Source organism: Colias philodice, chromosome 7 (genome assembly GCF_061535455.1).
Source record: "Colias philodice isolate Cphi_HAF_F1 chromosome 7, ilColPhil1 Martin Lab GWU primary, whole genome shotgun sequence".
NCBI classification, from domain to species: Eukaryota; Metazoa; Arthropoda; class Insecta; order Lepidoptera; family Pieridae; genus Colias; species Colias philodice.
In genome coordinates this window covers 11,240,699-11,263,529 of record NC_143092.1, presented here as the reverse complement: position 1 = coordinate 11,263,529, position 22,831 = coordinate 11,240,699, and the positions used below count along the sequence as shown (strand labels likewise).

The 22,831-nt window shown below is 40.9% G+C and overlaps 1 protein-coding gene across 1 annotated transcript in view; it reads right to left on the bottom strand.

Moving 5' to 3' along the window:
• Window positions 1–22,831, bottom strand: part of LOC149487381 (rho GTPase-activating protein 4-like) — a 54,176-nt gene that overhangs the window by 5,578 nt on the left and 25,767 nt on the right. Inside the window, exons 2-9 of the mRNA XM_089697372.1 lie at window positions 14,800–14,983; window positions 14,527–14,705; window positions 6,743–6,939; window positions 6,224–6,352; window positions 3,280–3,555; window positions 2,692–2,952; window positions 1,693–1,936; window positions 756–1,323 (exon numbers count right to left, since the gene is read on the bottom strand). Coding sequence (XP_089553498.1) covers window positions 756–1,323; window positions 1,693–1,936; window positions 2,692–2,952; window positions 3,280–3,555; window positions 6,224–6,352; window positions 6,743–6,939; window positions 14,527–14,705; window positions 14,800–14,983 — 2,038 coding nt within the window. The remainder of the gene's footprint in view (window positions 1–755; window positions 1,324–1,692; window positions 1,937–2,691; window positions 2,953–3,279; window positions 3,556–6,223; window positions 6,353–6,742; window positions 6,940–14,526; window positions 14,706–14,799; window positions 14,984–22,831) is intronic.

Genomic DNA, 22,831 nt, shown 5'->3' with positions numbered 1-22,831 from the left:
ATATAGCGTCCACTTTAGGTGGATTTCTACTGTCTGCTTTTTCGAAATTCGGTTCCATGACAAACAAAAATAACACATAAAGAACAAAACTGATTACAGACACCTTGAATCACAAGAAATAAGTTATACAAGAAACAAAACCAAAAGCGAAATTCAGCAACGACGTGAGTAAACGTTGGGATCACTTGTTATTTACGCCGCTGTGACGTCATGGCAGATGCAGCCAATCATGGATGTTTTCGGTCACGTGGTAATTTTAAAAAATATGATGTTTTTTCTCGACGATTTATAAATAAATAAGTTATTATTTATATAATTTATTAATTTAAATCGCTTCATAAACCTTATATATATATATGGATTGCACAAAAAAAGTAATTTATTTTTTATACTGTCAAATAGCCTATTATGACATTATAGCACTTCTATTTGTTTTTACTGTTCTGTGCTTACAACTAAAAAGTAGAAAATAATTCTTAATCTAGGAATCAAGCAATAACCAATACATAGTATATTTGTGAAAAAAGCGTGGAATAATGTCATGTAGAATGTAGATACCTATCTATTATACAATCAGCTCATGAAAAGCGCCCCACGCAAGAAAAATTGTTTGTTGATTTTTCACTTTCATGATCATGTCAGTTTCATTCGTGTGTGTAATCGCTCACATTTGTAATTGTTACATAATATTAATATTATTCTAGCCGTGAGAATCTGTAAATGGCTTATTGTGATAATGATATTATGTGACTGACCCCGGTCTCTCGGGCGGGTCGGGCCGGTCGGGCGCGTCGGGCGCGGGCGGCACGTACAGCGTGTGCGGCGCCACGTCCTGCGGGAACACGTCGCGGTGCAGCAGGATGGCGCGCTTCACCAGCTCGTTGACCAGGTTCTGCGCCGCCACCTGCTCGCCGCCGTCGCCCCAGGCCGGCAGCAGCGTGGGCCCGAGGCAGATGGCCAGGTTCCAGGCGTCCATCATGTTGGCGTCGCTGTGCTCGTGCAGGTGGTGCAGGAAGGCGAACAGGTAGCGCAGCACCAGCAGCGCGGGCGGCGGCAGCGCGGCCAGCGCCTCGCGCAGGCGCCGCGCGAAGGCGCCGTCGTCGGGCAGCGCGGCCACGCGCAGCAGGCGGCCCTGCAGCTGCGGCGGCAGCAGCGGCGGCCGCAGCTCGCGCAGGAACAGCTTGAGCAGGCCGCACACGGAGTTCATGTCGGACGCGTCGCGCACGCGCGCCAGCGGGTCCTCGCCGCGCTCGAACGCGGCGCGCAGCGCCTGCATCTCCACCTGCGAGCCCGACACGCGGAAGATGCCCTGCTGCTTCAGCCCTAAGGGAGACGCCGCGTCAGCGAGGAACGGACTCACAGATATTGTAATACGAGACACAAAGATCATTTTATTGTGTTAAATTAAAGAGAATTTAATGGCATTACCACAAAACAATTTAAAAACAGTCTACTTTTAAACTAGGGATCTGTCACTTATTAATAGTTGTCTACGACAAAATCAGATTAAAGTCAACCCGCGCTCAAAGATAAACCGTGTCTTAAGTTTTTTGTGGTAAAATAGTAGATCTTTAAATCGATTCGCTGATATCTGTTTTTAGTTTCCAGCAATTTCCATGACATTTGAAGTACATATTATAAAGTAGTTGGAAAGTAATAGCGTGTCGACATGACCGCGCACTGTGAGCTCACCGTATCCGGCGATGACGCGCACGCAGGAGGTGAGCACGAGCGGCAGCGTGTCGTCGAGCGGCGGCGCGAACTGCCCCCGGCGGCGGCCGCCCGCGCGGCGCGGCGGGGAGGGCGGCCCCTCGCCCGCGGCCCCGCCCCCGGCCCCGCCCCCCACAGCCCCGCCCAGCAGCCGCGCGCGCACCGCCGCCGCCTTGCTCTCCAGCCGCGCCAGCCGCCCCGCGCACGACATGTACGACCGGAACTTCTGCAACACGACCTCTGCCCCGTTACACCGTGAACTATCATTTAGCGACAAGAAACTTAATACAATACATACTCATATCTAAAAAAAATATCTACTTTTCTTTCACTTTTTTTGACGTGACAACGTCTTATAATTCGATAGCCAGCTGCACTCACGAAAAAACATAACTCTTGAGGCTTGAGGCATGAGGCTTGAAGTGCAAGCGAGAGCGCGGAACGAGCAACAAAGAAGCACAATAGGCCGTTGTCACGTTCAACTATCGTCAGTAAACCGACTTTACAGACAACCAATTTTTTTTTTTTAATATTATTATAATAAACTTTGATTTAACCACCGCATTCGATGCTCTTTATTTAAGACGCGTCATTTAGCCAGATATTAATTTTTTGCCGAATTTTACCAATAGATCAAATTTGGCATACCTACTGTGAAACAGTTAACGATTACCTAATTTTAGTCCAAAATTACGTAAAGAAATCGAATTTCTAGTGCACGTTTATTAATTGCGTTCGTATAAACTTGTCGATCAAACCGATCAAACAATTTTTTTTACGTAAAGCTTATTGAAGGCCGGCCAATTAAATCAGAAGATTTTTTTTGAAGAATTTTTAATGTTCATTAAAATTTGTAATTAGGAATGAAAGCTCTAGAATCATGAACCATAATAGTGACTGCATGCTATATCTCATAATTTAATTCAACTTATAATAACGAAAGTTTTATTATGGTATTTGAAATGAGACGAAGCGGCGCACCGTGAGGTAGTAGTCCTCCTGGTCGGCCTGGTCGGGGGGCGGGGCGGGTGCGGGCGGGGCGGGCGGGGCGGGGGACGCGGGCGCGCCGAACAGCCCGCCCACGTCCCACAGCGCGTCGGGCCCCTCCATCTGCCGCACCAGCTCGGCCTCGGCCGCGTCCAGCGTCTTGGCGTGCTCGCGGCACTCGGCCCGCAGCGCGCGCGCCGCCGCGCCCAGCTGCGCCAGCCGCTGCTGCAGCTCGCTCTGCAGCGCCTCCGTGCCCTGCGACCGACGTTACCATGTCAGTGATCATTACGAACTCACAGTAAATTTCGCATATGTGAGAAATATCGAATGAAGCTTTTATAAAAGTTTCCAAACTTTAATTTTGATTTGACAAAATTTAGTTGAAAAAAATATATAGTTACAATAATTGATTTTTTTTAATCTCCTTGCATAAAATCATTAGAATCGTATGTTGCATGTTAAGTGTAATATTGCGTGTCGTTTATGGCGTGCAGCAAGTTTACAATGTGTGTCCCCGTGTTGCGCGTCGGGTATTGTGTGTTACCGTGTTACGTTCGGTGTGAGTGGCGTGTAGCTTGTCACCTCGTCCGCGTCGGGCGCGGCGCCGTCGAGCAGCGCGCGCATGGCGGCGTCCTGCGCGGCGGGCTCGTCGCCGGCGAAGGGCAGCGGGCGCGGCAGCGCGAAGGCGGCGGGGTGCGCGGCCACGGTGCGCTGGCGGTCGGCCAGCGCGTCCAGCGCGTCGGCGGCGGCCAGCAGCGCGCCCGCCGCGCCGCCCAGCGCCCGCGCGCGCGCGCCCTCCGCCGCGCCCGCGCACCGCACCGCGCGCCCCACCACCGCCTCGAACCCCACCTCCGTGCACTGCACCCGAGCAAACGTGAGCGCTCATGTCATATAACAGCTCATATCATACCGTATGTACTTATTGTGTTCTACAGACATATTATACATGTAAAACCGTGAATGAATTAATGAAAATGCTTTATTGCTTTAAAAATACATAATACAAAGACAAGACTTAACGGAAACGGCGAAGGGCGACCTTATCGCTAGGTGTATGTAGCGATCTCTACCAGGAAAATATAACAATATGTTGTGGGTGAGCAAAAATAAGGCATTAGTTGTACTTAACACATTAATAAAATGTACAAAATCCATAGTTAATATTATAAATGCGAAAGTAACTCTGTCTGTCTGTCTGTTACTCAATCGCGCCTAAACTGCTGAACCAATTTGCATGAAATTTGGTATGGAGATATTTTGATACCCGAGAAAGGACATAGGCTACCTTTTATTGCGAAATATGTACCACGGGCGAAGCCGGGGCGGACCCCTAGTAATATTATAAATGCGAAAGTGTGTTTATTCGTTTTAATGTGACATGGCCATGGGTAACTTTTGACAGCGGTGAAACGACTCATACTAATGCGAATTTAACATCAGGGGAATCCGCGGGCAAAGAAAAATATATGAACAAATAAGCTCTTTTATTGATGGCCCCAATGTCGTAGTTGTTCGGGAACACCGCAGGTGGCAGATCGTTCCACAGTTTCACTGTACGCGGAAGGAAGTTGCGGGTTTACTTTAATCAGTTGTAAAAATTTCCAATTTTAGGAAGATTAGAAAAATGATTTTAACAATAGTTAGGGAAATTTCGATTGACAGAAAAATTACGATAAGTCAGGAAAAAATTTCCATAAGTCGGTAAAATTTCTATAAGCTGGAAATTTTCCATAAGAAAGGAAAATTTCTATACGCCAGGAAATTTTCTATAAACAAGGAAAATTTCTATACGTCAGGAAAATTTCTATAAATCAGGCAAATTTCTATACGTCGGGAAAATTTATATGCATAAGGAAAATTTGTATAAGTCAGAAAAATGTTTATAAGCCAGGAAAATTTCCATACGAAAGGAAAATTTAAGACAGGAAAATGTCTATACGCCAGGAAAATTTCTATACGTCAGGAAAATATATATAAGCCAGGAAAATTTCTATACGTGAGAAAAAATTCTATAAACAAGGAAATTTTCTATACGTGAGGAAAATTTCTCTGCCGCAAAATTATATAGATAAGTAAAATTTCCATACGAAAGAAAAATTTGAGACAGGAAAATTACCATAAGTCCGGAAAATTTCTATACGTCAGGAAAATGTGTATACGTCAGGAAAATATATAAGCCAGGAAAATTTCTATACGTCAGGAAAATTTCTATAAGCCATGAAAATTTCTATACGTCAAGAAAAATTCTATAAGCCATTAAAATTTCTATACGCCAGGAAAATTTCGATAAGCCAGGAAAATTTCCATACGAAAGGAAAATTTAAGACAGGAAAATGTCTATACGCCAGGAAAATTTCTATACGTCAGGAAAATATATGTATATACGCCAGGAAAATTTCCATACGTCAGGAAAATGTCTATACGCCAGGAAAATTTCTATACGTCAGGAAAATATATATAAGCCAGGAAAATTTCTAAACGTCAGGAAAAATTCTATAAGACAGGAAAATTTCCATAAGTCCGGAAAATTTCTATACGCCAGGAAAATTTCTATAAACAAGGAAAATTTCTATACGTGAGGAAAATTTCTCTGCCGCAAAATTATATAGATATGGAAAATTTGTATAAGCCAGAAAAATGTTTATAAGCCAGAAAAAATTCTATACACCAGGAAAATTTCCATGAGAAAGGAAAAATTCTATAAGCCAGGAAAATTTTTATACGTCAGGAAAATTTCTATAAGCTAGCAAAATTTCTATAAGGCAGGGAAATATATATAAGCCAGGAAAATTTCTAAACGTCAGGAAAAATTCTATAAGACAGGAAAATTTCCATAAGTCCGGAAAATTTCTATACGCCAGGAAAATTTCTATAAACAAGGAAAATTTCTATACGTGAGGAAAATTTCTCTGCCGCAAAATTATATAGATATAGAAAATTTGTATAAGCCAGAAAAATGTTTATAAGCCAGAAAAAATTCTATACACCAGGAAAATTTCCATGAGAAAGGAAAAATTCTATAAGCCAGGAAAATTTTTAAACGTCAGGAAAATTTCTATAAGCTAGCAAAATTTCTATAAGGCAGGGAAATTTCTATACGTCAGGAAAATTTCTATACGCCAGGAAAATTTCGATAAGCCAGGAAAATTTCTATACGTCAGGAAAATACTACTGAACCGAATGAAATTTAGCACACATATATGTGTGCTAAATGACATTGTAACACATAGGGTAGGTTTCATCCCGGAAATCCCACGGGAACGGGAACTATGCGGGTTTTCCTTTGAAAACGCGGGCGAAGCCGCGGGCGGAAATCTAGTAAGCATATACAACCGTGATACTGATAAGTGATAACAAATAATATAGCACGAGATATTCATATCATGATAAATATTTTTATTTATTTGCAAAAAACCGCCAAGACTATAGATACTATTGAAGTGATCGATGTTGTTAATGCGATCGATAATCGATATGTGTGCCCGAGTGATTATTTTATAGCTATTGGCGTAGAGTGCGAACTGACCAGCATAATGTCGGCGACGTCGTCGAGGTAGTAGCGCTGCAGCGTGGCGTTAGCGGCGTCGAGGCTCAGCACGTAGTCGGCGCGCGCCCGCAGCGCCCGCGCGCGGGCCGCGCTGTGCCGCGCGCGCCGCTGCAAACCACAAGACTTGCCTTTAGCTTGGGCGTTATACTGAGCCGACGGCCCCGGGTTCGATCCCCGGTCAGGGCTCGAACTACTTTATCCTGGGTGTTTGCGTACTTATTTTAGGATAAACTAGTATGGCCTAGCCTAAACTGATTTATCCTATGGGTCTTAGGATGAATTAGTTTGGCCTAGGCTATACCAGTTCATCCGATCGTGTATAGGACGAACTAGTTTAGCCTAGGCAAACCTAGTTTGTCCTGAAATCGCGGTTTGGCGGTAACATATACAATCTAGTGAATTATGAAAAACAAAAAAAAAATGTTAAAGGAAATTCACTCGTTTATCACAATCAGGATTCATTGATGGAAGTGAATTCAAAGACTGTGTGCCGCTCACCTTTTCTAGCTCTTTATCGAGCGCCTTGAGCTTCTTGTGTCGCGGAGGGTCGGCGGCGAGCAGCTGGGCCCTTGCGGCGTGTGCGGCGCGCAGCTTGACGGCGGCGGCGCGCCAGTCGGCCGCCGCGGCCGCGTGCGCCTTGCCGCCCGCCGCCGCCTCCGCCAGCGCCGCGCCGATCTCCTCGTGACGCTCGCACACTACAACACAACACACAACCATTATTTAAAATAGTATAGATACATCTTTACCTATGTACGGACTATGGTTCGTACACCTGGGATGCTGCTGCTACTAATGAAACTAAGCTGCTAAATAATATGATTTTATTGCTATGCTGTAATGAGTTACATACGTACGCGGCTCGCGACGTTTTAATGTGAACTAACGCTAATGAATATGAATATGAAAATGCTGTGATATACAAAAATGATGATTTTGCACTCTGTGCGGTTGCACCGTACATGCTCCCGGGCAACAAGAGTGATGGAAATGAAAGCTATGATAGATATGACGATGAGCTAACCTATTACAAGGTGAAAACAATATTCTTAAAAGCTATTAACAAATGATGCCCGACAATCATCAGATATCGATCTTAAGGCTACACTTTTCTAAGATAGGGAATTGTCTTTTATTGATTCACTGAATGACGCACACACACATTGCTCTGCTTTTTTGTTTCACACACACTTTGCTCTGCTTTTTGTTTTACACACTTTACACTCACACACTTATCACTAAAACTAACACATGGGTCACTGATGGCACGCTGCGCGCTGGTACGCGGCAGGCGCTCGCGCCGCGGAGGGCGCTCGCCGCCGCCGGCCGCCACGCACACCACAGGCCCGCTGCTGCTGCTATCCCCTGAATGCGCTTCCCAAGAGCTAGCAGGGAGTCGTTGTAGCTTTTTTGCCAGCTCCAAATTTGATCCGGTGTTTATAAAATACTGAATCGGTTGGATTTCGGATACACCTCCGGCTCAATATTTATCTTATAAGTGTGTTGTTTATGTGAATTAATCATGAATATTTAGCTTTAATCTCAGACAATGTATTCGCAATAATATATCTGACACCATTGATAAGGCCTGGTCGCGTGCGCCTCGTTGAATCGAAATGCTGATTCAGTAACATGCGGTCATGGAACTCCAATTGTTTACAACCGTGGCTTATTATTTTGTATAATACGATGTTACAATGAATATTACTTTTTAAAGTTTCATAAAGCTGATGATTTCCAGATGATTATTAATTAGTTATTAATAAATTTTGAAGTTTGGTTGCTTATTGGAGTAGTTAATTAATTTCTATCCATCTTCAACTATGTTAATTTATTGAAGAATATAAAATGTTTGTCGACGTTTATTCTTGTTATATTGAAGTTGTTACTGTATAATATTACGTTTGTAGCTGACGTGAGCATTAAAATAAATAATGTTAATATGAACGATAGATAATAAGTTTATATGAAATGATTTAATTGGAATGCGCTTTTTTCGGGGGGCTTGCGGGTGATAAGCTGCTGGTATGATTCTGTAGCTTTTGCTGATTTGTTTCTTCTGTGTTAACAGGAAGAATGGACAATTTAATAACCGGTCGCTTGATAATTCCCGTCTTAGTTTTTACGCTCACAACTCTTACGTAGCCGTCTGACCCAGGGTGTAATTCGATCACACGACCTAACGCCCATTTTCCTGGAGGTAGAAGAGCGTCGTGTATAATTACGATGTCGTTCAACTTGATATTAGGCTTTGATGTTTTCCACTTGCTTCTGGCTGATAATGACGTTAAATATTCAGCTCGCCACCGTTTCCAAATATCACTAAATATTTTTTGCGTCAATTGCCACCTCGTTCTCTCATCTCTTTCAGTTTCTATGATTGTTAAAATTGGACCGCTCGCTAAAAAGTGGGAAGGTGTGAGATATGCTAAGTCATCAGGATCTTCAGATAGAGGAGATAGGGGTCTCGAATTTAGACAAGCTTCTAGCTGATAAAGTAGAGTGGCGAACTCTTCGTACGTAAGCTTTTGATCGCCTAGGACTCTACGTAAATGATATTTTAGGCTTTTAACCGCTGCTTCCCAAAGTCCTCCCGCGCTAGGCCAGGAAGGTGCATTGAAGTGCCACTCGATTTGCATCTCGCTAATTTCCGTGAAAAAATCCTGTGTTAAAATAGATTGCTGGTCAATAAACTCATTCGCTAAAATTTTGCTGGCTCCTACGAAATTCGTTCCGTTGTCACTGTATAGGTGACGTGGAGTTCCTCTTCTTGCTGCTAATCTACGTAACGCTGCTAAAAATGTGGATGATGATAAGTCTGATACTAACTCTAAGTGAACCGCTTTTGTGACCATACAGATAAATACGGCCACATATCCTTTGCTTGTTTTAATACCGCGACCCTTGCTTGATTTCACGTCTACATGTCCCGTGAAGTCAACCCCCGTGTGATAAAACGGTCTAGTAGGGTTTGTTCTTGCTCCCGGTAAATCTCCCATTATTTGTAGTTGTTTTACCGGGCTGTGTCGCGTGCATATTACACAATTATATAAACGTTTCTTAACCGCTCTGTTTCCGCCGAGTATCCAATATCGCTGACGAAGCCAAGAGTTCGTCAACCTCGCTCCACCGTGGAATGTTGACTTATGTGCTAAATCAATTAATAAATTTGTAAGATGACTGCTCTGTGGTATTATGTAGGGATGTTTCATGTTATATGAGATGTTGCTGTTTTTTAGACGACCTCCAACTCTTAATAAACCTTCTTCGTCTAGAAATGGATTAAGACATAATAAATTGCTCTTTGAATCAACTCTACTTAAGCTATTTAAATCATTTATTTCTTGACGAAATTCTAAATATTGTATAGCTTTTATAATTTTTAATTGTGAATTTTGCAACTCTTGTATAGTTAAATAATTTTGTTTTGTTACGGACGAGAATATTCGCAAAATCCATGCTAGTACTCGTGACCCATATGTAAAACTGCTGTATTTGTCTATAAAATCGCTAATAAAGTTCGCTGAAATATTATTATTCTTCGTAACTACGTTTGATAACATTTTCTTTGCTTCTAATTTAGTATCATACGTTAATTGTTGCTGATGTTTAATATCACTGAGTAGCCAGGTGGGCCCTTTCCACCATAGGTCATGCTTTCCTAAAAGCGCGATGCTCATGCCACGGCTAGCACAATCTGCGGGATTATCGCTGGACTTAACATAACGCCAAGTCTGTGGTGGTAAAGTTGTTGTTATTTTAATCACTCTGTTTGCGACGAAAGGCTTCCAGCGGCTGGGCTCGCCCTGTAGCCATCCAAGTACAGCTGTTGAGTCACACCACGCAAACGTTTTTACATCGCGATCGCTTAAACTTTGCTTGACCTTTATCATAAGTTTCGAGAGCAAGACTGCACCGCTTAACTCTAGTCTCGGTAACGATACGTCGGTCTTTGACGAAGGGCTAGTTTTGCTGACGGGGACAAGTTTCGTTTTAGCGGCTAACAGTGTTATGTGCGTTTGATCTTTACGCACTATCCGTGCATATACTACGCATGCATATGCCTTCAACGACGCATCGCAAAAACCGTGTAATTCAATGCAATCGTCTCTCCCGCTACAAATCCATCTCGGGATTTCGATATTTCCAATATTCTCTATGTCTGCTCTTAATTTTCGCCATTCAAGGTTAATCTTGTCTGGTATGACGTCATCCCAATTTAAATTAGTTAACCATACGCTTTGAAATAATAGTTTTAGTTGAACTACTGCTGGTGCCAACCAACCAAGAGGATCGAATATCTTTGATATTTCTCCTAGTAGTTCTCGTTTCGTAGGCTGTAAATCGGATTGCGGAGATAGTTTGCACATAAACTTAAAATTGTCATCTCGTGCATTCCAACTAAGACCGAGTGCTTTCGTTGATTCCTGATGCTTAAAATTGTACGTATCGCTTGCTAGGTTTTCTGCTTTATCAACGTCTTCTAATAATGATGACTCATTCGCTGACCATTTGCGGAGATTAAATCCTCCCGATTTGAGTAAATCGATGAGATCTCTTTGCAATTGCTTCGCTGATATGATGTCAAATGCACCGCTAAGAAGATCATCCATGTAGAATTGTTCTTCTAACACCCTCGCTGCTATCGGGTAACGGTTGCATTCGTCCTTGGCTAACTGCTTGAGCGTCATCATTGCTAAAAAGGGCGCTGCTTTTGTACCATACGTAACAGTGGACAAAGTATATTCTCTGAGTGGTTGATTCGGATTTTCGCGCCAAACTATTTGCTGATAACGTTGATCTTGCTTTGAAATTAAAATCTGTCGAAACATTTTTTCGATATCTGCTATAAATGCGTAAGGATATTGTCTCCAATTTAATATTAATAATAAAATATCATGCTGTAAATTCGGACCTCTATACATGATGTCATTAAGGCTTACACCCGTCGATGTTTTTTCGGATGCATTAAACACAACTCGTAATGACGTAGTACTCGAATCGGCTCGATGTACACCGTGGTGCGGCATGTAGTAGGCAGGTTTCATATTACGCGCTATTGTTAAGTGCATGTGACCCAATTCTTTGTATTCGTTTATGAATGATTTATATTTATTGAATAAATTGTCGTCTTTTTGTAGCTTTCGTTCTAATTGATAAAATTGAGCGCATGCCTTTGTTTTTGATAATCCTAGCTTTTCATCTGCGTCTGGATGTAAAGGGAGACGAACAACGTATTTTCCATCTGACTGACGAGTTGTTGTTGATTGATATTGCTGAATACATTGATAATCCTCTTGTGATATATCTACGTTTTCGTTAATGTCTTCGATTGACCAAAATTTTTGAAGGCTATCCACGTCGACCATTACAACGTTACATTGGAACGACTTTACGTTGCCGCATAAAATCCACCCAAGGCGTGTTTGCTGCGCTACAGGAATAGATTCGCTTTGCTTAATAATTCCCTCCATGATAATAGATGAATAGACATCGGCACCTAACAATAAGTCAACTGGTCGGCGTCGATAAAACTCTGGATCGGCTAGCTGAATGTCGTTAATAAATGACCACGCTGGTTTGCTGAATGATTTGTTTGGTAGATTGTTCACCGCATGATTCATTATAAAAACTCCTGTATTTAATGAATAATCGCTGTATTGAGAAGATATTTGTATGTTCATAAAGCCTTTACACGTGTTCTCTTTCGCGCCTAAACCTAAAATCACTCCCTTACAATGCTGACGCGGCAGACCAAGTCTCTGGGCTGCATTTTCGGTTATAAGGGAAGTCTGTGATCCTTGATCTATGAGAGCACGCATGATTAATGATGTACCATCTGCAGCTTGAACGGTAACTTGAGCTGTTGCTAATAAAATTTCCTGCGTATCATCCAGAGACACGTGAGAGCTGTTATTCGATTGTTTTTCAGGGCTTGTTGTGCTGGCTGTATTTTGGGATGTCCGCTGTGCGAACGCTTCATGAACCAAAGTATGATGGTTCTCATTGCATACTCGACATCTTTTAGTGGAAAAACACTTATTACCATTATGATTATACAGGCAGTTTTGACATAGCTGTAACCTCGTAATTGTTTGTAATTGCAGTTTAGGTTGAGATTCTGCGAATTTATTGCAATATATTATTCCATGATTATTGTTGCATATTGGACAATTTTGCGTTGTGTAATTGATACCTTTTCCGTTTTGCGATGAATTATTATAGTTGCTAGCGAATGATTTAAATAAATGCGATTTCTGGAATGCTTTAGGATATGCTGCTGGTGTTGGTTTTTGAGGGTGCTGGTATGTTTTAGGTGGATCTTGCTTGCGCTTAGATGATTCTAATGCAGTAAATTTCATCTCGAGGAAACTTAGAAATTCTTGCAGTGTTGGTAGCTCTCTAGGATTTTTCAATGACTCGATGTAATCGTTATGAGTGTCGGTATCTAATTTAAGCGCTAAGATATGAACGATCATCGGGTCCCACGTGCTTGTATCAACACCAAGGTTTTTGATGGCATTCAGGCATTCCTTTGTCGCGTCGTGCATGTTTTTAATTTGTGTGAGCGATTGCTGCTGCATGTTGGGTAGGCCTAAAATAATATTAATATGAGATGTAAAAATAAGCTTTTTATTCTCGTACCTGTGATTTAATATTTCCCAACAGGAAGTATAATTTTGTGAGCTTATAGATAAATGCTGTATGAGGCGTTCTGCCTCGCCTTTGATCTTACTTTTCAGATACTGCATTTTTTGTGAATTGGATAAGGAAGGATTAAGATGAACAGCTTCGTTGAATAGATTTTTAAAAGATACCCAATGCTGATAGTTTCCATTGAAAATCGGAATGTCAACCTTTGGTGTTATATTTTCTCTGTGAGAGACTGACCAGAGCTTTGTGTTTATCGCTTCTTTGAGGTTATTGAAAATGCTTTCGTGTCGAGTGAAAACATTCTCATACTCAACGTCTTCCCCGTCCAAAATGCTGTCGATTTCCCAATGAAGGGAGTCAATAACGCTCCATCGGGAATTTAACTGTTGAAGGGCATCCTCGAATTTCCACTTAGTGCATATTTTTTCAACATCAATACTTGTTACAGTTCTTTTAAAAGCCTTAAAGTTAATTGTTTGTTTATGGAATAATTCATCAAGTTTGCTCGATGTACCTTGCGATTTAAATGATGGCTGAGGATTTAAATCCTGTTGCTGCTTGCTTGTTCCCGGCTGAGACAATAAGCCAGGTGTTGCAGGTCTTATAGGGCTTTCCTTGCTTTCCGCTGGCAAGTGCCGCATTATGTAAGACCGCGTTTCATGATAAAAATCGGCCGTTCGCTTATAAATGTTATTGCTAAAATATTCATGCGATTTATCGTCATATTCACATATTTTAATATGATTGCATTGAAATTCTTGCCAGTAAGAATCTAACACACTTAATCGCTTATTAATATGAGCCGGGGTCTTGCGTTCGACACCGTCTTTCTTAAAATTGATTTGGAGTTTTTCCATCGCTCCGATGATCATGTTTTGGTTAGCTACTAGATCTTCCATGATGAAAATGCTACTTCGCTTCGATAGATAGTATAGGTAAAAAGCTGTGGACTCACCGCTGCTGCTGGAACTTACGTGGCAGTTCCCACTACACGAGGTATGATTTATCACACGCGAATGGGTCCTGCTTACGTTTAAGCTCGAAGGACCATAAAGATGTACGGACTATGGTTCGTACACCTGGGATGCTGCTGCTACTAATGAAACTAAGCTGCTAAATAATATGATTTTATTGCTATGCTGTAATGAGTTACATACGTACGCGGCTCGCGACGTTTTAATGTGAACTAACGCTAATGAATATGAATATGAAAATGCTGTGATATACAAAAATGATGATTTTGCACTCTGTGCGGTTGCACCGTACAACCTACTTAAAATTAAAATGGAGCATAATTATCTGAATATTAACTGCAATGCTTAGAAAGTTTTTTTGGCTTGTATAATCGATACTGAATTATAATCTAACGTATCTCTGAATTTATTGGATAAAATGAAACAATAATAATTAATTAGTGCAGCTCTTTAATTGATATATTATAATATGCACCAAGTCTAAAGAGCATAAAATTGTACTATTGTCAATATTAATTATTAGTTAATAACTTATTAAGTTATTAGTCAAAGTTAATAAGAATCAAATATCCAAATCAAATGAAAGTGGATATGAATTGAGTTATGTAATTTCTTATTGTAAAGACCGTTGATAGGTGTAGGTTGTAAGTTGTTCACCTATATCACGGCACTTGCGGTGCAGCCGGAGCACGTCGTCGGCGGCGCGCTGCAGCCGCGAGGCGAGCGGCCCGCCGTACAGCTCGGCCAGCGCCGCGTGGTCCCGAGACAGCGCGCGCGTGTTCTCCAGTGCCGCCTGCCAGCATGCGAACGCGCCGCTCAGCGGCCACTGCTCGCGCCTGCACACACACACACCCCACACAGTTATAGCCTTAACACACACTTTGTGAACGAGTGCTATGTGTATGGTGTATATTGGTTATGTGCTTGTACTTGTGCTTCTGGTCCTTGTGTCGCTGCGCGGCGGCGCGCGCCAGCTTGTCGAGCGCGCGCGAGTACTCGTGCTCGAGGTCGGCGCGGCGGCGGCAGTACTCGTGCAGCTCGCCCGCCACGCCCGCCGCCGCCTCCGCGCGCGCCTCCAGCACGCGCGACTGCTCCGACAGCTGCACGCGGATGTCTGCACAACACATACAATATCTGTATCACTCTTACGTAACGTGAATCACAATTACTTTCGTCTATTCTATGCTATGGCCATATCGATAGCTTTATGAAGCTTATCAGTTACACTATTTAATACTGTCATAATTGTACGTAAAAAATGTTAAATATTTACAGCAAGTGGTGAAACCAGGCTTTTATAAGAAAAAAAAAAGACTGCATACTTTTTTTCTGACCAGAACAGTGTTTTTCTCAGCAGACACCTTTTAAAACATAAAACATTTTAGTAAATTGAAACCAATTGGAAAAGGTAGAGAATATTGAAAAATGAGAAGAATGTAATTAGCGGTGGACCTGGAGGTGGAGAGGTTTAAGGGCAAAAAACGGGTTCACTCGATTTCCGGATTCGCCAAAACAAATATTCAATGGCAAAACGCAATTACGATATCTACAACTTTTTGTTTTTACACTTTTATCACAGTATTACCACGTATTACAATATTATTTCCTATATGGTAATACTGTGTTTTTATCATATTATTGTGTTGAATTTTTGCCGTCTACTGTGAAATATTTTGTGTAGAAACCGATTCATCGTCCATGTAGGTGCCACACGTCACGTCATGTTATAGTTATAGTAGTGTCTATTGCTATATACTAGCTTTCCGCCCGCGGCTTCGCCCACGTTTTCAAAGAAAAACCGGCATACTTTCTGTTCCCGTGGGATTTCCGGGATAAAACCTATGTGTTAATCCAAGTTACCCTCTATATGTGTGCTTAATTTCATTTTAATCGGTTCAGTAGTATTTGCTTGAAAGAGTAACAAACATTTAACATACACACATACATCCATCCTCACAAACTTTCGTATTTATAATATTATTAGTAGTTAGGAAGGATAGGATTAATGGAATAAAAAAAATGTCTAATAAAGCAATAAAAAAGTGATCAATTAATAAATGAATTTTAATTCGAAAATTTGAAAGCGACGTAGGTATGAAATAAACCGCGTCCAAGCTCGGAAGTTGAACGGACCGTAACGTAAACGGTGAAGAGCCACAGCTGACAGTCGCCCAACTGTTGCTTGCCCTAATAACACAGTATATGATATATCCAATTATTAACTGACCTTGAAATCAATTCAATTGTTATCCCTTTTTCAAATTATTGATTGACAAACAAAGCACAAAGATACCTCATGAAAACATTTTTTTTACAATTTATTCAACTCAAAAAATTCAAACATTTATATTCATTTAACCAAACTTCGTTCAAAAAAGCTTATGAATCTTCAAAATTTAGCAGAATTTAGAGGAAAGCAATTGCTAATTTGCTATATAGAAGAACCGGCTTTTATCCATACTAATATTATAAATGCGAAAGTAACTCTGTCTGTCTGTCTGTTACTCAATCAGGCCTAAACTACTGAACCAATTTGCATGAAATTTGGTATGGAGATATTTTGATACCCGAGAAAGGACATAGGCTACCTTTTATTGCGAAATAATAATATGTACCGCGGGCGAAGCCGGGGCGGACCTCTATAGTTGAGCCAATTTAATAGGCAACATTTGACGTCTATCAATTTTATCTTCATAGGGTGGTAACCTGCTTAAAAACATCGATTAAAGCGAATTAATCGATACGGACTTGAAACATTTGTCAATCGAACTTGAAACACATGTCAATAATTTATGATGATTTTTATTCCCAAGTAATCAATGCATTCGATTCTAGGTGTCAGATTTCGATTTTTAGAGTAACGTCTCTGGTATTTAAAAAGAAAAAAAGTTTATTGACACAAAATTGTAGCGACGTCAGTTCTTTAAATAAGAAAATGTTTATTATGTTTAGAATGGTTTATCAGTAAAATCAAATCCTAAAATTATTTGCATCGGTCATTATTATTATAAATATGTAATCGTAATTGAAAAAAGTTAAGCAAATGTGCAGTTACAACAAAACGAAATATCATGTTATTCTATGTCGTCGTTACTAGGTTACGTTGTTGAATTTTGTTGAACTGTCAAATGTTGCCTATTAAAATGGCTCTACTATAGTCATAAATAAACATTAGCTTTGTACGACGCGACACAAAATTTGATCCCATTACATATATATCAAGGGAAGTTGTCTCGAATTTTGCCAATAAATCGTTTAATCAGCAAACCGGCCGCGGCGTCCTCCCCAAACGATTCGTCATTGAGGCGTCTTGTGTACATATCGTTGCACTTACCGAGTGAGTCATGTAATAAAGTTTGTCGGTGGAGGGTGCGCCGCAAACTGCGAAAGGTCATTGGCGAGCTGGCGGCTGCTCGCCAGCACCGAGGACCGCGCAAAGGGACGAGCGACGGTGGCCACCACTACTAGTCCGTATTAGCTTTTTTAATTAAATCAATAACTTAGTCCCACCGCCCACGGCTCACAGCCAACGTTCTATTTTTACGCGGGTTCCCCGAGGAAATCGATGCTACCTACTCTACTCTAGATAGAGAAGTTTCGATACATAGATCTACACTCTTCAGATGTATATATAATAACGTTTTTTATATCGGTTGAATGAGATTCAATATAGTAGTAAAGTTATAAGAACTATACAACTATTTACTTGGTAGAACGCGCTAATCCCAGAAACTATTGGTACGTTGGTAATTGAAAATTGCTTAGTTGCGGATCGTGCAATAATCGAGATTATACATAAAAAGCTATAGACTGTATATATCATCAGCCTCCGACCAAAAGAGTGAAGCATCAATAAAAAAATACAGAAATGTGGAAAACAATCTATGTATTAAGAACAGACAAACTGTGTGGGTCATCATAAAGCTATGACGCAAGAGATAGAAATGATGTCCATACTTTCAAAACAAGCTAGTATTGTTTGATTGTTAGCGTCCAATACGTTAGTGGTTATATCGGACAAGTGGTCGTTAACCGCCAATAATGGCCACAATTTGCACAATTTGTGCGGGAGCCGAACCTGCTCACAGTGTTCACACGCTCGCTACATTTCGACCGTCCTTTGTAGTGCGTTGCCTTCGCTGTAACCGGCTCCTTCCTTCACAATAACAAAATATTTTTTCATCATATATTACTTATGTATTATTTTCGTTTTCTCGCTTGTTTTTGACATTTTATTTTATTCAATGAAATGGATCATATCTGATTTTTACTTCAACTTGAGGCCATGAGGGTCATTTCACTTAAAGTAAATTTATTTCCATGTAAAGTAAATAAATATGGATATGAGAGCAAATCGGTTAAGATTCCCAAGAGCTCCTTCATTACAAAAGCTTTAAAGAGGCAAAGTTCATTGTAGCTGCATTCATTGAGCAACAAGAAAGTCGAAACAAAAAATATACGTACGTTGCGAAGGCATTCATACGAAACTGTTTTTGTTTGTGAGAGCGAAGCGGGTCGCACTAACAGTATCACAATAGACAAACCATTTCACGTAACACCGCGTAAAAACTATTCACAAGTAGATCTATTCTTAGACACAGCTTTCAACGGACATTTAGTTTGAAATATGTATATCCGAGAAGCTGGGATTATGATTGGTATTTCCATCGGGGTTGGGATTGTTCCATCTCGCTTTATTCGTAACCGCCCACCCGACGTCGAGTTATCGTTTAATCGGTCGTTAAATAAATGCATTTGAACTTTTGATCCAGTGCATCGCAACTAATAAAAAAATATAAGTACTTTGAAAGGAGTGAATGCTGTGTCACATCAGGGCCAAGATCATAATACAATCGACAAATTCATATAAACAGGCTGCGTTGGAGTGAAGTCGCGTACCGGGGAATGCATTGGCGAGGTCAGGAGGTCCCCAGTCGTGCCTCGGCTGCACGATGCAGTGGAACATCGGGAGCGGGGGCCGGCAGGCGACTGGAGCCGCGCAGCCTCCGCCGAGACGCGGCCGTCCCTCGCCCCGCGCCTCGCGCCCCCCGCCCACACGCCGCGCACCCTCACCCCTCGCCTTACTCTGACGCACACACCCTCACCGGACAGAGAGCTTGTTTTCTCGATTCCAACTTTAAAAAGCTCAACGCTTCTGTTTGACTACTGCATTTATCAATATGCAACCATCATTTCATTGAATAATGAGATCGTCAATAACATCAACGAACACTAATGACTATCCAGCCGGCTCAGTATATTATATGCTCTCTCGGCCCTCGCGCGACGTCCACCGTTAAATGAGGAGTCGAGACTGAAGCTTTTATTTTGCCGAGTTCTCGTAATACTTGGCAAATATCGCAGTGAAATAATTTTTAAAGTGTAAAATCTATATGTAGGTACTCCTGTAGAATTGAATAAGCTTGTGATCTATATTTATGAACTACGTACATAAACATTTTCTTATGTCGTTTTACATTTTTTATGTTTAAATAATATAAATCCATCCATTTTATGCGAGATAAACGACTCAAAAGCAGTTTTTCGAAGCCGTTGACAGCCTCTTATCTAATTGGTGTGTGGTGCTATTCGTATAAAAACAAATAACACTTTAATAAAAGATATTGAGCGTTTTATAGATACCTATATAACGCTCATGAAAAAGAATGCACGCGATTAACTCAACATTTTGGGCACAGCTATTGTATTCAGCTTCAGGTGAATCCAGGTAATCTCTAGAAACACAATAGATTTGTCCGGATAAAAATAACGACAACAATAGTGGTGCAGCACAATGTAGTGGCATTATCGAGATTCGAGATTCGAGAGCATCGGGGACAGATGCGGCGCGGGGAGCGGCGGGCGCAGGCGGGGGCAGGGGGGTGCAGCAAAGGAGGATCAAATATTTGAACGCCTTTGTTATTTCTACTATCGCGTATGGTATATACATCAATTGCAAAAAATGCATTTCATCAAAACTGTCCATTGTATTTTGCTTAGAAGCAAATCAGTGTTTACTTTTGTTGGTGCATATTTTTTTCAAAACGAATCAAAACTATCCTGTAATTCAGTTCGGTTCGTTCACGAATCACGATCGTGGTTCAGTCACGCTAACATAAATTATGAAGACGTCGAAACGTCGGCTCGTGGGCAATTAGCTGATTACGATATCGCGGGGAGCATCGATCAAGTCAGTCGCACAGTCAGCGGCAGGGCACGGCGGCGAGCGGCCGGACAGGTTTGCGTTGTCGCTATCAGCTGTGCCATCTGCGCCGCCCACGCGCCTGGACGGTGGACGTGCCACTGCCTGCAACCACTACAACTGCATAATGCATGCGCATAGCACATGCGGCATACTAGTCTAAAGCGAATCGCAATATAATTGCTTTCTTTTATAATTGATACAAGAGACCATACGTATATTTTGAGATCACACGAGAGGTACCAGGTTTCAATTAAAAAAAATTCACAGATTCACCCAGTAGAAAATAAAAAAAGAAATAGACTAGTAGAGTTTGCGATTATACGTAACGAGGGACAACACCTCTCATTTGCATACACTTTCATTATACTAGGATACATTAAAACGTTATATAAGCCCCGACACCCTCATTTACCCTCTTCATTTTCCTGCCTCATCATCATACCCTTTAACCAGTTATTTATAACCTAACCATTGATTTTTCCATTCTGACAGGCACCTAACCACAGTTTTGCAATAAGTTTGTAAATTGGAGGATATAAATTGAAAAATCTATTTATCTCTATTATAGTTATTTCCTGCACACTAGCCTGGTCGTGAACAACTTCGATCAATTTTAAGAACTAAGTTCTCACCACTGAGTCATCATAATAAAATCCTTTGATATCCTATCTATATCATCCATACTAATATTTATTTCGTATCATTGTATGAAGTTCATCAAAGAATAAATTAGTTCAGCTAAAAGGTAACAACTAACAAGCTTGGTAACAACTAACAAGACATGTATTGACATGAGACATTGGGCAGTACGATTTTCGCCGGGTCAGTTAGTTTTTTAATAAGTTATCAAACGATTAATTGTTTTCAATTATCGAACCCTTTTATTAAACAAAAATAATTATTACTTACTAGAGCTTTCCACCCGCAGCTTCGCCCGCGCAGTTAAAGAAAAACCCGCATAGTTCCCGTTTCCGTGGGATTTCCAGGATAAAACCTATCCTGTTTCCCGGGATAAAAAGTAGCCTATGTCCTTTCTCGGGTATCAAAATATCTCTATACCAAATTTCATGCAAATTGGTTCAGTAGTTAAGGCGTGATTGAGTAACAGACAGACAGACAGAGTTACTTTCGCATTTATAATATTATAATAAGTATGGATTAGTTTGGTAGCTATGATGATGTTCAAGGAAACAGGTTTAAGGCTATTAAAGGAAGACGTTTGCATTTATTTACATAAATCAAAATCTAAGCACCTGCTCCAGTCCACCTTATGCTATAAAAATAAAATAACCTCTTCAATAATTACATTCTCATAAAAGTGAAACAAAGGGCGTATTGCGATAGATGATGTTTCCTCAGAGGCCTGCCATAAAAGCGACATGTGCATTGAAATCACAACTCGTTACTCGGCTGCATAAATTATCTGGCAGAACAATGTTCACGTATTTGTGCAGAGCGCGCGGCGCGGCGGCGCGGCAGCTGTGCGGCGTGCGCGGGAGCGGGCGGGGCGCGACCGGTCCGACCGAACCGAAGCTGCTCAAAATCAACGTATTTTACGTGTTACGTGCCCCACCTTTCGTCTTTCCAATCGACATGCTCGTAACGGTCCCCTGCAATCGATCAATTACAGTAAACATCCTAACTATCATCGTAACTATATCGTTGCTATGAAACGAGACCATTAGTCGGCGAATTCATCATCTTAAATGTATGCCATTAAATAGTTTTGAACTACGGTATCGGGCATCACAAGTAGCTCTGCAAAACCTAACCTGAGATAGATTTGGAGATGCATCTATAAAATACGGTATACGCTTGAACATTACTGACATACTTACACATCGCATAATTTGTAAACATCTATTATAATATAGTTTCTTCAAAATCATACTGTTTTCACCTGTGGTTTTCACCATTAAAGTTTCCATTCTACTAAATATGGAACTTCTTAAAAAAACAGACAGAAATTCCGTTTATATTTTGCTATGAATCTAAAAGCTCACTACATATATATGTTGAGGGTAATTTGAAGGCCGAAGTGGCAGTAATTATTAAAATATTCAACATCCCACTTGTCTTCCGATATAAGTATACTCCGAGTGGCGCTGGAGAGCAGAGGTCGAGACTCCGATGGCACAAGAGCTGTCGTGACAACTCGACATGCAACCATCTATCATCATATTTTTCACATTATCATCGTTCTTGACTCTTAAGCTTCATTTTAATTATTATTAAAAACGCATTTTATCTCGCGGTACCTCATTCATCAAATGATAACCAAAAAATTTATATGTATTTCCTATTTTATCCCCTTTAAGTTGTTGTGAAACAAAATATAGCCTATATTTTTCCAATAATCGTTAATGCGCAAGTTTGGATAAACTCTTATTAGTTGAGAAACTTCTGAACAGCTGAGCAGACCTGGATGAAAATTTACACCAAGAAATAGGAAAGAACTCACTATCTTCCATCCCAGTAATGTGCAGCATTTCTTGGATTATAGCGACTTACACGCACCCTGGGGTGTAGGTAACTAGCATTTTATATTTCTTTCGTAATAAGTTGAGATTCGTGTAATTTTCGTTCCTTTATCCGTACGACTCTTGATTAAAAAAATGCCTACAAGAGTCTCGCTTCATACTTCCGCTGGGGTTGAGTTAAAAACAACTGTCACTCGTTCTTCTGATGAATGAAATTTTAACCAGTTTTTGAAAAACTCGATAGAAAGAAGAAACATGAAAACATTCCTCTTAAAAA